We start from the raw sequence: 18,665 nt of genomic DNA, 5'->3' as shown, positions 1-18,665 counted from the left end.
GAATAATAATACTGCGCATATTCATACAAAGTTACTTCTTGCATATAAAAACTTTTATAGACTGTATTCTTCTTAAGAGATCTGAAAATGTCTAACATGAGACCATTAAATATTCCTTTCATTACTGTTCCTAAGACTCGCACAGTATCACACTTGGCAAAATATCATTCAGTTACTGCTTTTGGCCATGGAATTCACTGAAGGAGTTCATATTAAAGAGTTTGGCTGGAATTAGGGAGATTAAGTCAGTGCTTTTTATTGTTATTGTCGAAGTTTTTATTTGCTGGCTGAAAGCTTCTAAAGTAACTTCAAATATTTTCATTCTAATTGCTTTCCTAAGACTTTTAAGTCTGTACTATCTGCAAACAGTGTGTCTGATGGAGATTTGAGGATATAATAAAATATAAATGTCTGTTTTTCTTTAGGATCTTGCTCAAGTATTTTATCCCACAGATTTTTTTTGTCTCTAAGCAAAGAGTAGAGAATGTGTGTGTAGACATATATACGTGCATAGACACAGATATATAAACATACATATAACAATTAGTGTGGCAGATGTTTAATAATCAAAAATAGGAATCTGAACAGTCCCCTGAATTAAAGGCTTTTAAGATTTTAAATATCAAAAGACTGTCAAATGTGTGGCTGTACAGACACTTATGTACGGATTCAATAATTAACGAACCGCTAATGAGATTATTCGTTTGCCTAAAATTCAGCGTGGGGGATGCGACTGCAAAACTGGGTGCTTAAATACATTTATTTTAATGGTTTGTGCTCCTGTCTGGTTTTGGGTAGTTGCTCATCAGCGACACGTTCTTAAGCAAATTAAGCTTTCTGGTGCGCAGTTCCCTATAGGAACGCCTTTTGTTTTCAACGGGGCCTGCATTTCCTCCTGATGATTGCGGGGTTCTGATACGGTGTGTTAGAGAATCCTGATGTGGAAGAAACAGAGAGAAAGAACTGTCGTGTAGTAAGTTCTGGTGGCTGAAGTCACTAAGACTTAACACTTCCCGGGTAGTTTTTCACACGTACACGAAGATCTTTCCTAGAGAATTTGTAGGCAGAGCCTAGCAGGAAATGAACCTGCTTCCAGAAGATGTTATCTACTGAAAAGAAGAATAATACTGTGATATGTCTCAGAAAGCCGATTGCTATTGTACTATCCTACAATGATCACTAATCGTAAATTTGCTGTAAGAATACGAATGGAAAGGCTCAAGTGTGAACTTGGCACGTATAATACCTGTTACCTGGTGGTCCAGCACTTCATGAAATTCCTCAAAAATTGTATCTTTTGCCGACAAAAGCATTGTCTCTGTGCACGTATCCATACCCCTGTGCACGCAATCACGTGGCAGTTTGATGTAACGGGGATGCATTACCTGCTTACTGACATTTGGTCAAAGGCTGACCCAAATGGACAGCCTTTTCACGGCATCTCGTCCAACTCTCCTTCTCCGTTATACTCAGTGACTCAATCCTCAGCCTCCAATAGCTGCGTGTTGCCTATGGGAAATAGTACTTCTTACGTCTGGCAGCGCCTGCTATTTCTTCCAAAATGTGAGCGTCCTGTCAGAGGAGTACCTGAAATTTCTACGCGGAGCTGTGTAGTGTCAAAATCAAGGATGCCATTTTGCATTCATTCTGAGATAAAATTACTTCTTTCTTTACAAGGTTTTAAAATTCCTGTTTTAAAAGATGCTTCATTCACTTATAACGATATAAATCCCTAACAACTAAGGGCAACTAAGATGATTAAGGGAGTGGAGCATCTCCCTTATGAGGAAAGACTGAGGGAGCTGGGTCTCTTTAGTTTGGAGAAGAGGAGACTGAGGGGTGATCTTATTAGTGTTTATAAATATATAAAGGGGGAATGTCATGAGGATGGAGCCAGGCTCTTCTCAGTAGCAACCAATGATAGGACAAGGGGTAATGGATTCAAGCTGGAACACAAGAGGTTCCACTTAAATTTGAGAAGAAACTTCTCAGTGAGGGTGACAGAGCACTGGAACAGGCTGCCCAGGGAGGTTGTGGAGTCTCCTTCTCTGGAGACATTCAAAACTCGCCTGGACGCCTTCCTGTGCAACCTCATCTAGGTGTTCCTGCTCCGACAGGGGGATTGGACTAGATGATCTTTTGAGGTCCCTTCCAATCCCTAGCATACTGTGATACTGTGAACTTCAGTGGTATTGCATCAGTGAAGCAGCTACTAAGATCTGCCTTGTTGTTTCTAGTAGAAAAAAATAAAATAGAATACTTGTATTTTATAAAATAATATGACTACCACCTACTGCTTCTGAAGTATTGAAACTGTCATGAAGGACCTGCTCTTCCAGAAAAGAGCACTCTGCTCCTGCTATGAACACATCGTACTTAAAAGTGAAGCCTCTACGGAGATTAGCTGGATATCCATCTAGAACACACATGGTTGGAGTATTCTCATCTGTTATTTGTATGTTCTTTGAGAAAATAAATTGTGTTGTCCTGATGAGTAAAAAACAATGTTTAATTTAATACATCTGATGAGAACACTGCTGTTCATAGATGGTGATAGTTGATACTACCTAAAAAAAAAAAAAAACCAAGAAAAAGCCCCCTCTCCCAACCCTCCTCCCACTCCATCTACTTCTGTTGCCAGAATAATTTTAGTGTATATTGTTTTGTTTGGAGTAATCAGGCTGAAGTAGCATTAGTCCAGCTTCTCATCTTTTAATTACAGACAGTTTATTGTCTATGCTGTCCCACTTTCTGCATGGTTCCCCACCAGCCAGCTAGACTTAGCGATCTCCATTAATTTAATTTGGCATTTCATTCAATCAGACAGGCTGTGAACATGATGAATTTTTTTTTTTTTTTAAATAACACAATGCTCATTCTTAATTGATGGCCTTATCAGACATTGTATTTGCCAGAGCTGTAATTATTGGTCAGGCAGCAAAATCAAATCTGCCCAAATGCAGTGAAGATGTTCTCCGGTGAAATTATTAAGATACAGTACTTAGACCTGCAAAGTAATTTAGTTTTGGTCTGTAATTACATCTTTTGGGATCGTTATCTTTCTTTTTACTCATAAGGATAGTGTAACCTCGGAGGAATTAATTTACCAAATATGAAGATAGAACTGAGATCCTTGCCATAATATATATCTGCGCAAGTAGATATTATTCTATATAAAAAATATGAGCATGCTCGCACCGTAATAAATGATTTTATTAATGGCCATATTTTTAAAAATATGGCTGCTGATTTTATTGCAGAAATACTGGAAGGCGTGATCAGTTGAGGCTGCCATTTTCCATAAGCAATAAATTGGCATCAGAACTGATAGAATTTGGATGTGTAACTGTCTAAAATACATACGCAAGGGGATGTGTAGTGCTGCGAGAGAGGTAGCTGAGAGCCAGTTCTGCAGGCAGGAGTTCCGCATCAAGCCAGTGAGAATTTTGTCTGGAGATACTCTCCTGACAGACTTTGAATGTGTGTTTTGACTAAACATGAACTAATAATTGTGAAAGGACTGTTGGTGCCATCGTAACTAAGTCTGAATTTTGTTTGGCAGTAAGGGTTGGGATAGGTCTTTCTTTAATAAAAAAAAAGGGGGGGGGGAGTGGATTCTGTAACAACTCTTAATTTTTTTTATTTATTCTCAGAAATATGATGAGTAGTCTTTGAGGACAGAATTGCAATCATTCCTTTTAAGCAAAATGTAAGTCTCTGAAGATGACAAAACGAGTTTCATTCCTGTTTTGGATACATATATTGGTTGAATTTTTCATTTGGGACCTTTATTCACATTCCCTGGTTTTGATGGTAATCTGTGCTGGAACAATAACCCTTCCGCTGGTTTCTTCTTCCTTGTGGTTGCACTATTCAATTAAGCAGCAATATTATAAAAAGAATTATTTAGAAAATCTGCTGTATTTGCTTGATGAATCTAATGTTACTGTGGAGCATTAACGTACTGGTATTTTAAAAATTCATTTTTGTTCCATTGAGAAGCTCAGATAAATATCTGGGCTCCTCTATGTCTGGTTTTAAGATACTTATGTATTTCTGTATTTGTGCTTTTTAGAAAATGAATAGTGGGTGTGATTTCTAATGTTTTTCAGATTAGAGTTGCACCATAATTGAGCTGATTTAAAGACAGAAATGTAGAAAGTTGTAATAAATACCAATGACAATGTTTTATGTAAAATAATTTCTAGATTAAAATCAGTAGCAAAATTCCCATTAACTTACAGAGGTTCAAAATGTTATTCTGTGTGTCCGTAACACTTTCAAAATTTGTTATTGGGTTTACTTTGTATGCTTTTTAAAATATTTGGGTTTTGTGGTGTAAACTTCTCTTTTGCTTGTTTCATTTCTTGCTGTGGCTTTTGACTCATCACAGTTGCGAAAGAAGAGCCCAGACAGTCGCCACCGTTTAACCTTTTGAGATGTTCTGAAGATTTTTTTTCAGTAGGAATTCAGACTCTGGACGTTTAATCACTGATTTTTATCCTGAGCTGCCGAGGTTTTCTGTGGCGTTCATCGTATCAGACTTCTTACTTAAAACAACCGTTCACGAGTCTCAGCTTTCATAACCAACCTCTCGCATTACAGTCTTCACGTGGGTTCTTGCGGGTGTCAGCAGGGCCAAGGTCCAAGTGTCCTCGCAGCATAAAAGAGTAGAGGACTGAACCGTCATGGTTTTAATGCGGCGATTTGCATGAAGAATGAAAGCCGTGAGTCACAACAAGTTCAGAAGAGGTTTTGTTTGTTTGCAGTCCATTTTGGGAAATCAGCATACGCGTGTGGTTTCCGTTGGTTTGCTGTGGCAGTAAGCTGTGGTACTCGTGCTTAATATATTTATCAGAACTTAAGACGGAGTTTGTTGAACTCAAGAAGTCAAAGGAAGCCGATAGTAGTTTGTAACGCAATGGTATGTGTTGCCAAAGGAAGCTGACACACTTTATTCTTTGGTAGTTACAGAGCGGGGGTGCTCCGAGATCTTCAGATGCAAAAGTTTGTGCAAAACCTGCTCCGTGCTATGGCTACGTAACTTGTGCAAAGCGTGCCTACTCCAGCACGAAACAAGGAGACAGCTGGGCCAGGGGCTGCATCGTTCTCGCTCTCTGTCCCGGGGAAACCCACGAGGTGGGACCCCGCAGGAGTGTAGCCGGGCAGGGCCAGTGGCCGGATCTCGCCCTGAACCGCAATGCCTGCCCTCAGCTGTAGGAGTGCTCCGAGGTGTTTGAGGCCTCCGAGCAAGGGATCCTTCAGAAAATAAAGGGAGAAAGACGTTGACTGCAACAAGAGTCATTTCCCAAAAAACATCTTTCCCAAATTATTTTACTAAAATAGACGAGAACCCCTTGTTCTATTTAGAATGATTTATAACTGTTCCCAGCTGATCACAAAGTGTTTCTAAATTAAAAGCCATTAATTATAGCCTTATATAGATACAGAGATACGCAAGAAGTGCTTTGTAATTCCAGCTCTGCACTTCAGGTGAGAGCTTTTTAAATGACTTGGACCATTGGAGCCACCTGCTTGACTAAATGCTGAGGGCCCCCTGTTTCAGTACTCATCAGTGCATTGCAGTGTTAACATTGTTACTGATTTTTCTCATTTCTCCAGGGCAAATACTAATTAATGGATACAATTCACAGCTGATTAGCTGTAGTTTCTTCAGTAATTACATTCGCAGACTAACTGTTCAGAAGAGGATTTCTAACCCAGTTCTTATTTCACTCTAAGCTTAATTTGTTTTTTGAATTGTTTAGGTCCTTAAGATAATAACCATTTTATTTTCTTTTGTTGTTATGGGTGCCATTAGATAATAAGGAAGTTTAATCTTAGAAATACTCGCTGATAATTGTTGTGTACCTTCAATGGATTTCTAATTCAGAGGCAAAAAATAAATTTAAATAATATTAGTTATGATCCATACTGCCAAAAGCCTAAGCGTGCCAGGTTCTGACACCGGTGCCTGAGTCACGCGCAATAGGCCCTTAAATATTGTGGCTCGAGAACAGAATGAATCTAAGGATAGGTACTGGTAACTTTTAGCTTTGACGTTCCTCATCCCGTCATTTGCTCCCACAGCCTTAATAAAACGGAAAATTATCTTGTCACTTTCCCCTTTGTTTTACTTTAATAAAGCAAAAAGGAAGAAAAGCACTTGACAGTCAGAACGGCAGTAGCTGTGATGTGAAGAGTACACGTAGATCAAACAATGTAGAATTTTACTCTTCAAGGTAAAAATCAGCTGCATTTCCATTTGGAGGCACCGGAGCCCCTAGGATGCTAAGCTCATTAGAATGGGATGGGGTTTGTTCCCGCTTATTTATCCCACGTTAGAGCTCTACTTGCCTACTGTACCTTTGCGCTTAGGTATAATTTGAAAACCTGATTTCATGTTTTTTGTCACTGTAGACAGAGCAGCTCTATTGGAGCTATTTGAGTTCTTGATGTAAATCCTTCTTAGTTTGCCTCTAACTGACATGAAAAAAATCTATCCTGTTGATCTCACTGTTGAGCTGAAGTACTGTGTCTTTGTACAACAAAGCCACACACACATATCCTTATGTGCCAAAACAGTAATTTGAATGTGCAATTTTCTTTGAATTTTTTAATCGCCAAACATGGGTGACATCTGGGCTTTTAAAAAATGGATGACATTACTTGAGTATCTGCATAGCTGGGGATAACAGAGTTTTAATAGCTATGAGGCAGCCTACATATTGTGTTAAGGCCTCTGTTGCTAAACATGTGTTATAGGTTGAAAGATTCAGCATGTTAAATACGCAAACGGAATTTCATACTTCAGAATGAGGAATCTCATCTCATAGTCCTTCCTCCCCACGATTGTCTTCCGATTTTGTTGATGTCCTGTTTTGTCAATCAAACAATTCATCAGGTACCTGAGGCTCCAGTCCTTTGTGTCCATCTTCCTTTTTTCATCCTCTATCACTATACTTTCCTCCTCCTTTTTTTTGTTTTTGTTTTTTTTTTTTTTTTTACCTCCTTTAAACTTTTGGTCTTATTTTCAGAAATGGATTTTGGAGTTTTCAGGGAAAGAGCCTTTCTTGAAAGGATCGTTCGGGCTCCTCCGCTGCTCTAGGACGCTGGAGGAACTGGAGAGAGTCAGGCTCTGAAACGCTTCCCTGCTAAGAACAGTCAGGCACCAAGACTGAGCTGGAGCAAAGTGGTTTTCCTTTCGGGACAGGATCAACTACTCTGAAGGCACAGCACTTTCTTGGAAAGAACAATCTGTGCAAGTGTACGGTCGCCCATCCTCCTGCGCTTGTTGCGCAGCTTGTGCTGTGCTGGTGGTGGTGGCTCTTGTGGTTTGGGGGGGTGGGGGGAGCAGGTCCGCCAAGATCTGGCACGGTAAAACAAAGCCTTCCTGAAGAAATTTGCGTCGCAGAACTCTTAAATGGGAGTTGAGGGAAGCATGGTTAGCGTGGCTTCAGCAGCAGTGGTGCGGCAGGGCATTGCGGGGACAGCACGGGGACGTTTCTCTCCTTTGATACTCTCTGCGGTGTGTGCGGTGCCTGATCATAGAAACGTGAAGGTCTGTGGTTTAGTGTTTTAGCGGTAGCTGCGTGACATGCGTGGTGTCTGCTCCTTGAAGAGGCCTGCCTGCTCCAGGAACACATGCAGAAATAGTTGCCAGACTACCCGCCTTTGGAAGTGCTCTTTAAGGGAACGAGGCACACTAAGTGCCGGTCAACCCAATGCTGGTAGTCTCTTGCTTTTCTATGCTCAGTCTTCAAAAGAAAAAGTACTTATCTTCTTCAACAAATGTTCACAGTTGAGAATTTGGAGGAAACGACTCTGGCACCTGAGAGGATCCTTTCAGATCACTCGGGTGTGAGAGGAGTTGCAGCTCGGTGGGAGCAAGCGGGCGCTCGGCCCACTCCACCCCGGGTAGATCTCAAGGTCTCAGCGTGATACAGTTTCTCTGATTTGCAAAATCTGCTGCTGTTAACGTTTACCGGGGGAGCGGGAGCTCAACTGGAATGACGGATAGACAAAGGGGGGGATTGTTTGGCTTTTTGATTCTGTGGAAAGAAGGGGATTTTAAGAACAACGCTGCAGATTCTCATTCTTCCCCTTATTGACCTTCATCTCCTTAAAACGAGGTCTACTTGGAATAGTACTACGCCAGCTACTTCTAGCTGCAGCAATCCTCCGCATCAGGATCGTCTGCAGAAATATTATAATAACGTATATCAGGAAAGATGTAGTGTAGTCTAAATGTCTTTTCTGGGGAATAGTCTCTTTCTAATGGACACTTAATTTCCAAAGTCACCTCTAGGTTGTGGGGTGGCTTTGCTGCATGGACAAAGACAGTTGAAGGGCTACGCTTGGATGTGTTCCACGTACAGACCTGGGGATGCAGAGTATGTAATGACAGCAATGTTGAATCCAATCTAGTTCTGACTTCAAAGAACATCTGCAAAATTACATCTTATCTGTTTATGTTTTGGTTTTGTTGGGTTTTTTTTTTTTTCAACTTTTTCTATGCCAGTGATGGGCTGAAGAAGAGTTTATCGTGGCATGCATTAAAATCCAAATATTTATTTTTCTTTCAGTTTGGAAACAATAACAACTACATGAACATGGCAGAGGCAAACAATGCATTTCTTGCTGCAAATGAGGTAGATGTTTTTTCTTTTTTATCTATGCTCCTATTCTGCTGTTTGCTGTGATAATTTAACAGAGTTTGAATGGATGAAGAGTGAAGTGCCGAATTTCTGTGTGTTTTATGGAGCACAAAATAAAGACTTTAATGAGAAAGAAAATAACCTGACAGCTCTCCATTACTAGTCAATTTAGCTGTCCATAAGGCTGTTACTTACGTAGCATGTCAATAGAAATAAATCTGCTTTATGTATGAAAAAAACTTATAAGCAGAAGGAAACAAATAAAAAGCACAGTAGGTGCACACTTTGAAAGCAAGCTTAGTAATAGTCGTTACTAGCTAACGTGCTAATTTCTGTTCTGGATACAAACATTTTAATTTGGCTTCTTAATACTCATAGAAGTTAGAAAACCAAAATCGGCTTTGTTGCCCGGACTGGCAGCCCAGGGGCCGGGCTGCTGGGGGCCGGCTGGGTTGTGGAGGTGGCGTATTTGGTCACCGCCTTTGGGAATGGAAAGAGGAGAAAGGTATGGCAACGACAGGCGCCGTGTATTCGGTACAGTGGTGCCGCCTTACAGCAGTTAATAGACTGTCAACATGCTAATACTGACCCCCGCTCCAGGCAGAAACACCTTTTGCTCATCACCAAAACCCAACGGCCCTTATTCCAAAGGGACGGATGGAAAGCGCAAGGTGCACCGTCTAGTAACGTGCATAGCAATATGGAGACGAAGCACTAAGTATTTATATAGGGCGCATGCCATAAATGATCTTCTTCACGTGAGGAAAGGTTAGAAAACCGGGCAGCCGGGGCTTTAGACGTTGTCAAGCGGTGATTCAGTGGCAGATGTTCTGGTGCGCTTTTTAAAAAGTGATCTTGGAGAAAATAAGCAGAAAGGTGTAACAATAAATGTGAAGGTTAGAATTAAGAGTCGTATTTTACGATCATTTGTACAATGGTCACCATCTCTTTTTACCCAGCAAGACTGCTTAGATAAGGGAATATTGTTTGGCACTAGCTCCAGTGTTATTTGTGATAATGAACACAAACCCCATCTGTAATGACAACATGATGTTTCTTTCTGTAGGATTTCTTTCCTACATTTGAATCAAACATTGATGAAAGCTCTGCTGCCAGCAGCTGTTCAGAGACAATTTAATTCCAGCTGTGATAATTCACCGTGTCAGACATTGGCTGTTATATGTTGATACAACAGTTCTCCAGATTTGCATTTTTATCAAAAGGAACAAATGTTTTGAACATTTCAGTACAGATGGCATTTAACCATGCACACATTTTTTTTTTAAAACGTGTAAGATATAAATATTTGAAAAGTTAATAACTTGGAAAAATGTGATTGGTAAGATAAATCCCACGAATGTTATCCCATCTTTTGGTCATAACAGCACCTTTCTGCTATCCCAAATTGCATACTATTCAGGCCCTTTGTACAGGCTGAATAGGCCAGTGATTGGATTTAAGACTACTTCACTAAGGGGCTTGCTTTCTTCCTAGATTACATCTATTTTTTCCTCAATCTTAGGTCCGTTATATGTTTTTAAAAAAAGATTTATACATATTTGGACATGTTATATCGCGAGAATTAAAATCACATATAAAAACCGTTAAGGTATTCATCGATTTGCTCTTTCGTTTGTAGTAAGCTGTAAGTATTAAGAGGAGTGCTACTGTTTTAAGTAAAATACTGTATTATTATCTAGCTGTGTTATATACGTATACAGCTGTCCGAGAGTTACTCTGTTAGACGGGGAGAAAAGATTCAGTTCTTATGATTACCACTACCTCACAAATACGCCAAGTAAAGAGAGGTTCAAAGGTGCTGTAATGATACTGATTTCACTGAACCTTTTTGCTTGAGCGAGGAATAGAAAATACGATTAAGCGCTAGTGTTTGCATTAAAGCCTGAACCTAGCTTTGCAATTACTGCATTACAATGTATTTAATTATAGTGTTTTTACGTTAAGGTGACTGCGGCTTTCTCGCTCCGACTGTGGGCCCGCGCAGCGCTGCGCTAGAAGCCCTTTGTATTCCTGTAAATAATGCCTCAAGAGTGTCATCCTAGAGCGCACGCAGGCTTAGAAACCACACATTTGCTCCGTGCTTTCTGCCTCTATGTCATGATTACTGCGACCCATTTTAAAGCACCTTAAATATTTATTGAAATAATATTTCAAGTGTTAATTACAGTGGTAATGAAAACAGCCAAATGCCACATATCAAGAATGAGTGTTTATTCGTATTGTTAATGTGATATGTTAGATTTCATTAAGCAGTAATGGGGTAGCAAATGAGTCACAAATTACAGTTGCATCTGTTACTAGACCGCATTAGTGCCAAAATAACTGCAAATGCAGCCACAGGGTTATGTTCATTAGCCAACCGCTTCTCCTGGCCAATCCATCCTTTGTGTTTGTGAACGGAGGGGTCCGCAGGAAGATAAATTCACACCTTTTGTAATGTAGCAGCGGGGAAGTCAAACGTCTCCCTAATCCGGGCCCGGCTTTCACATCCCGAATTAAGTTACAGCCTTGCGGATGGAGCGAGATGGGCAGAGTCTCAGCAGACCCTGACGGTACTGCAGACTGCAGCAGTCTGGGACCTCATCATTTCTGGTGAGAGACCCGTAATGACAGCTGACAGGTTCTATATGCAGGCAAAGGTTTTTCTTGTGCTTCAGTTTCCATCTTCTCTCAAGCGGTTATTAATTTATATCATCATTAACAGTTTGAAGGATGACAATTTGCAGCAGTTAATGAGATCTTTCACTGAACATATCATTTTTAAATTAACTGGCATTAAGTCACTCTTTCAAACAATGTAAATAATACATAAAACAATTGCCACCCCCGCCCCCCAACTCGAATCCTGAACTAATGCAAACAAACAAATCCCAGAGCAGCCTCGCACGTCCGGAACAAGGCAAGAGCGCCTATTTTGGGATTGCCAACTGCCCGATTTGATCAAGGCAGTCCTGATCTGGGTACGTTTAAAATGGCCTCATTTCAAGCACTGAATTTCTATTATTAAGTAGCAGCGGACCTGAAATAATAGATGAAAGTTCATTTGACTCGCAAGACATTTGAATAAGCGGAGCTCGTTTGTTTCCCAAATAAAAGTCAGCAACGTTGAAGCCGGATATAGACTCTACTTGAATAAAGATTATCTTTGACAGACACGTGCACCCGTGCAAACACGCGCAAACCCTGAAGGTAGCTGGCAGGAGATGTTTTGCTCACGGCATCTTAACAGGTGTTTCGTTCGTAACAAACCTACTGTTCAAAGCAAGCTGGCCTGCTTCCGAAGCCCTGGAAGCTGCTGTGAGCCCCCTCGCTCTTTAATACGTGTCCCTCCTCCAAATTACAGCCCTGGTATCAAAGGGCGCATAAGAAGAAACGGGAAATAAAGACCAGAATTATAATAGTTCGTGTTTATTAGCGGATAAAAAGGAAAGAAAAGATGTGGAATGGTCAGTGCTGAATTAATGGGGGGGGTGTGCCACAAAATTGTCAGTATTTTATGAAGCATGAGAATGGCGTAAGCTGTTTGTGCTATTTTACTAACATATCAATAAAGTGGCAATTTGTTATACAGCCAAATCCAATGTAGCTGATATGCAGACTAACAACAAAGACAGATGTTGCTAATTAAGTACGCATTAAAAAACTGTTAATACTGATACTCCATTAAAGCCATATGATAATGAGACTTAAATCTTTAATCAGGATGATCCACAAACCCCTTCAGTATATGAAACTTAAAAAATGTGTTGCGTATAGAGTTTGCCTTTGAGAACTAAACCAGGTTTGGACCGCAGGTCCGGAGGTGGTTGCTGAGAGCGGTGCGCCTTAACGTGGCATGCCTTGTCCTGTCCTTTTCCAGCAGACCTTCCATACGCCGAGCCTCGGGGACGAGGAGTTCGAAATCCCACCCATTACCCCCCCGCCCGAGTCGGACCCTGCGCTGGGGATGGCAGATATACTGCTGCCCTTTCAGGGCCTCGGTGACCAGCTGCCTGCACAAGGAAATGAATTTACGCCTCAGTTTCCCCCCCAGAGCTTGGATCTTCCCTCTATTACAATATCCCGAAATCTCGTGGAGCAAGACGGCGTCATCCACAGCAACGGATTGCACATGGTAGGTGCGGGTCTGTTGTCTGTCAAAGCATAGTAATGTGGATTGGTGTCATCTATCAGTTTTAACTGATCTCTCAGAAGATCTGTGTGATTTCTCGGTGTTGTAGCCTGACGAAGCGTTTGCCAGTGTTCTGTATCACGTGCAGGCGTGTTCTGTACGAACGATGACACGTGGTGTCCGTGTTACGCAGCAAACAATAATATGCTATTACGCAGTTCCCGAAGGCAGCTGGCAAATGGTTAAGGGTTTAATATTGGTGGATTCAGGAAGATAAAGGTGGTTGTTAATGTACAGTGCAATGCTATTCTGCGTGTGAACAGATCTCTCGTGAAGAAGCAGTCGGGTTTTATAAACACAGAATTTTAATTTTGGGAATGGACTCGGAAGCCCCTATCCATTGGCATCACGTGCATCCCAAGCGCTGCCGAAGTTCAAAAATGTGTTATACAGTTGACAGTGGCATCAAGAGTTGAAAGACCATTGTGTTGGCCAGGGTGAACTACGGCATTTAGAAGGACTTGCTTGTCTGTACTTCAAGTGTAGGACCCACATCTGACAGCCGTCAGGCTATTCTGAGAGTGCAGTATTGAGAGTGGCTCGGAAAGGGAGCCAGACACAGTACGCCAGCAGTAAAAACCCATATAGTTCCCTATATTCTGTATGTTCCACAGGCTAAATCTTTATAAATGAAAATTGATTTTTTTTTTTTTTTTTTTTATTTTAAATTCATAATAGAAGCGATAGGGATGTATTACCTTGACCATACTCAGAAATACAGGGCCATAAAGAGACTTTGTTCTGTCCAGTGCTCTTGTTGACCGTAGCGGATGGGGCAGGTCGGGCCCGTTCTCCTGTTCCCGGGGCTGTTTCCCAGCCCTCTGGAACGGGGAGGGAACGATCCGGGTGTGGGGAAGGACTGCGTGATGGGGACTGTTAGGCTAATTCCAGTGATCGTTCCTGTTAATTAGAACAATCAAAACCGAGGAGTGTTCCCCAGAATCTGTAGGCACTGTGTGGCCGTGATCTCAGCGGGAGGGTATCCGGGGCAGTTTCCCCTTTTTGTTGTATTTCCCTTTCAGCTTTGGGGGACCTCCCTGCCTGGCTTTCTCCAGGCTTTGTGCAGCAACAGCCATACTGGCAGTGGTGAGACACAGCTGTGAGTCACTTCAGCATGCTTAGCATTTTAAACTCAGTGGTTACAATTAGAATTAGTTTCTGTATTGCGTACTGAAGACAGAGTGAATGTTTAGCTTGAACAGATATCTTACATCGACTATATCTTTTCTGATTAGCTGTTTTATATAGGGCCTTTTGCTAAACTGGGTGTAGTGAAAACACAGATTTACTGCTGGACTGCAATAAAGGTCATCGTGGTGTCTCATTATGATTTCATGTAAATCTTTTTTTCTTTTTTTTTATTATTCTGGCAAGTGAAAATTAATTACAGATTTACCAATGAACACGCACCAAACATTTCTCTGGAATTCTGTGGGCTGCTGGCTTCGCTACAAATGTTAATACTTCCTTGGAGGTCATGAAGAGTAGCTAGCACTAATACAGAATTAAGCACAAACCGTTTGCTATTTAGGAGGTGCAGAATTCAGTAATTCCTTGGATACAAAGCAGGGACTGTCTAAAACAGGCCTTGAAGGATATGGTACTTCTTTTCAGATCCCATTTTGCGTGGGATTTTGTATGCGCTGACATGTGGGGTGACTACTAAAGAAAGGTCAGACTAATAAAACCTGAGTCAGGGGCGTTATGCCTGAAAACTAAAGTAATGGTGTGTGTGTGTGTACACTGAAAACAATGAAACTTGCCCAGAAATATGTAATAAATATCATGGGCTGGGTCAGCGTTGTGGTACGTGTATGAGCATCGCCGCGATGCTCTCAAGCGGTTTGTTAACCTGACCCAGTTTTGCCTTGTAATTTTGCATCCTTTCCTTGAATGTGATTCTTCGGTGAGTAAACGCCATCACCTTAACAGTTCCAACCAGAAGAGGCCTCCTGGTTAGATATCTCTTCTCTCGCCTCTTCTTCCGCTGGATGAGAGCCTTTACATCTTTCCCTTTTTTTTCTAGCCTGCAACGTAGAAACTAATGGTATAGCTTACGTTGACTTCAGCGGTAAGAATTTGTTTCTGTGTAGGTCAAAGAGAAGATCAAGAGAAGCTCATGTCCTCTTACCCCAGTAGTCCAGTGGTGTTTTCGAGGGTGATCGCCAGTTCAAAGCTGCGGGTTGGGAACTTGTGTGTAGTTTTGCTGCAGAGAACTGATGAGGAATCGTGTGATTTGATATGGAGGAGCCACATAGGGAGGTTCGTGTGTCGGACACTTGCCCACACCTGCTTGATTTGTTTTATACTGTGAGATGGAGTGGCCCCTGCCGTAGTATTTTAGTCAGTCGTCTTTTCCTCTTCTGCTCATAAATGCTGGGTAGCTTCGGGAAGTTTAAAAACGTTTACAGAGGGTCCTTGCATAGGTTTCCCCTGAACTCACATAGCTCTCTTTAGTACTCAAATTTTCCAGCAGTTAATCTGTATTTCAAAAATAGAAAATGCAAACATTATATCATATTTTATGTGAAAAATGTGCACTTTATTAAACTGGTAAATATTTATTAATAATATTAGAATTCATCTTTAAATTAGACATTTCATGAATTACCTTGCCTTGGAGCTATAAAAACTTTATTGCAGCAATAAAAAAAATGTAAAGGAGGCATTTTGACTATGAAATTTCATTTCATGGTCAATTGAATTTACTATATCTGAAAGAACTAAAGATGGGGTTGTAAAACAATTATGATGTTCGTATACACTTACAGAACAATGTTCTTATCCGGCGATACTAGGAGAGTCTTATTTAAAGGCTGTATTAACAGTGTATTGCTAATCACTAAAGCTTCTTTAGCTGAATACAAACTTAAATTATTTTAATATGAACTGCATTGAGTTTATCGGTTATCTTGTGAGGCATTAGAGAGCTTTACTGTAAGCAATATTTAATTTAGATAAATGTAGCCCTACCCTGTTGAAAAGTCCGGTAGAAGAATTTCACCTTGAAGAAATGTCACGAGATTTTAAATCACAAACGTTGAAAAAATAAAATGGGCTTGGACAGAATTATGATTAATACTGTGTGTCTTTGGCTTTTTTCTATGTACTACCTGACACGTTCACCTATAAACGTGAATGCAGAATCGCCAGAGGCATGGTTAAAAATAGGTTATGTCAAGGTTTTCCTATGTCTCCCTTAGGGTATGGAGTTGGCCGGCTACTTCGTAATACTTCGGCAAGTGTCTCACGTATTTCCCACAGGAAGACCGGAGAAAAAAGAGAAGAAATCATTCTCTTTTTAACATATTCTTTATGTACTATCATATTGAAAAAATCACTCGCGGTGCAAGAAAGATATTTATTCTCACCATAAATGTGACCTAGCAATTATTAAAAGATCATTTTGATGAGTTACCGTTTGTTCATACTATTAAGATACACATACTATGGAAAGAGTGATTATTTGTCACAAAGCTGATTAGCTTCATTATTATTGGCGACAAACGCAACACGTTTGTCTTACTTAACAGCATTTTTCTGCATTTAAAAACAGACAACAAAAGAGAAGATAACATGGAGGCACTTTTATTGTTTTTAATATTTTAATAATATGCAAATAAAATCTGGTGCTCAAAAATGAGTCACTGAAAAACGGAGTGCGGATGTACATTTGACTTCAAAGAACACATGGATTTACATGATGCAAATCTTATCCCCATAAATACTTGAATATAAATAAGTGGAAATCAACAGCGATATCCTCATTAAAAATCAACCCCCGATATTTTACATTAAAGCTGTTTTCTCTTGAGTTGCCCATGGAAAAATTATTTTAATCTGCAAACTGTGGCAATTGTGTAAAACTACAACTTGTGCTCCTCAGGGTTCCTTTTTTTAACACCTCTCTATAATCTGCCCAGCCTGCTGAGTAGCATTGACATCAGTAGTACATCAATTTCAGAAAGTGGATTATTTTTACTAGACAGCTATTGTGACATATTGGGTCAGTCATAAATGAAAGATATTCATGCAAGCATGCAATACTTGTAATGAAGTCTCACTCTGACCTTCTGTATGATTGATTCTGTAATTTAGTTTTCTCAGGCAGTGCCTGAAATGAAATGAAATCATGTTGAACAAGTTTTGAATACCCACAGTGCACCAGGAGAAGAAAAATCTGCAGCCCCTGAGGCTTGAGAGAGAGCAGCTGAACGATTTATCTCCATGCTATTATAGCCTTTGCCAGCATTCAACATTTCTTTTTTTTTTTTTTTTTTCTTATTTGGCTTAAGTACTTAATTCTGCAGGTAGCTGTAAATGGGAAAATAAAATGCTGTTCAGATTTAAAATGACAGGACAGGAGTATGTGCAGGGGACTGATAAAATATCTTGAATAGAACTGACCTTTCATGTAGCTGAAAGTTACTGGGGGATTCATCCTCATAATTACCATATAGATTATTTTTATTTCTTTCCTGCAATGAAACATTTCAGAGAGCAGTAGTGCTGATTGAATGAAAATTGAACTTGTTAACATTCTTTTCAGCTTAGCCTGTTGTACATAACAGAAGGTTAGCTTTGATGAATTTCAAAATTCTCTTTCTGATATCTAAGAAACAGACAGTAAAATAATTGTCTCTTTTCAGCCTGATTTTTTTCTTTTATTCAAAAAAGTACAGATGTTACAAAACCAGACTGATAATTTTACATATATTGCTCCCTATATTACTTATGCTGCTAGAGAAAACGCCTTTCCTATTTAATGAGGATTTGAGCCTGTTTATATTTTATAATTGTTGCAGTGCTGTCAGTGCATTCAGGATTCCGCACAGATAAGGCTAATTCAGAGCGGAATACGCTCATCTTTAATTACATTACTGCTTAGGAGTGGCACTGCGCTCAAATCAAAGACATGATGGTGACTATTGCTTTTCTTTCAAGAAGAGACTTTTTAAATAAACAGCTCAATGATGTGGCTTTAAAGAGCTGAGTTGCAAATTTCAGCTTATTAAAGGCTGCATAAAACAGAAATATTATTCATGTTTCAGAACAGCGGTGCCTTTTACTTAAAGGTCTACATCTTTTTTAGTAATTTAAACTCCCAAATTACTAATTGCATCTAAATGAATAGGTTAACAGGAGCTTGCGAGAATAAAAGCTTAAAAACTTGCTTGAAAATTGGCAAAAGACAGTTATTTCACTACTCACCTGACTGCGTGCCTCTAATTTGTATGTTTAATTTTCCTTCACAAAGAAACTTATTTGTAAATCTCTCTTTTAATACCCAGCCTGTAATCTCCTATCTATAGAGAATGGAGTAGGTTTCAATTAATACAATGTTATAACAACATTGTTTAATGTGTTGCAGATGAAACAGTTATTTCATGGGTCATTAATGTGTTTAACGCCTGGAACGGTCTATTAAAACAAGCCCTTGTTATTGTTATGAACGTGTTTATTGTCATCTTTAATACAAAACACAGAACTGATTCCGGAAGGTTATAATTACTCTTTTAGAGGAGTAGCAACTGTTCTTGCTAGGAAGAGAGATTATCTTCAGGTTTTCTTATTTCTGTTTTTGCTTTGATTACTGTGGTGGATTACTGAACTCAGGTTTTTTAGATCAACGCCGTTAGTCTGGTTTATATTGGACTTTCCCAGCAGGAAGGGTAGCGGTCATCGCCACTGTTTGTAACCATTTGTGGTACCAAGAAAAATTAATCTCTACTTCTTATCCCAGTAGCGCAGTGGGACAAAATTAAGTAATATCAAATTAAATGGTGCTCTGGTGGCCCGGATCGGTGATGTTTGGC

General features: G+C 40.0%; 1 protein-coding gene across 1 annotated transcript in view; it reads left to right on the top strand.

Annotated features, from left to right (window-relative positions):
• TOX3 (TOX high mobility group box family member 3) overlaps window positions 1-18,665 on the top strand; it is a gene marked incomplete at both ends in the record, with an annotated part of 79,141 nt that overhangs the window by 44,194 nt on the left and 16,282 nt on the right. Inside the window, 2 exons of the mRNA XM_082489491.1 lie at window positions 8,586-8,651; window positions 12,538-12,792. Of these exons, the coding sequence (XP_082345617.1) occupies window positions 8,586-8,651; window positions 12,538-12,792 (321 nt within the window). The remainder of the gene's footprint in view (window positions 1-8,585; window positions 8,652-12,537; window positions 12,793-18,665) is intronic.

Source organism: Vanellus vanellus, assembly GCF_965231255.1.
Source record: "Vanellus vanellus genome assembly, chromosome: 12".
NCBI classification, from domain to species: Eukaryota; Metazoa; Chordata; class Aves; order Charadriiformes; family Charadriidae; genus Vanellus; species Vanellus vanellus.
Note: the sequence above shows the minus strand (reverse complement) of the source record. Positions and strands in the feature narration are given on the sequence as shown.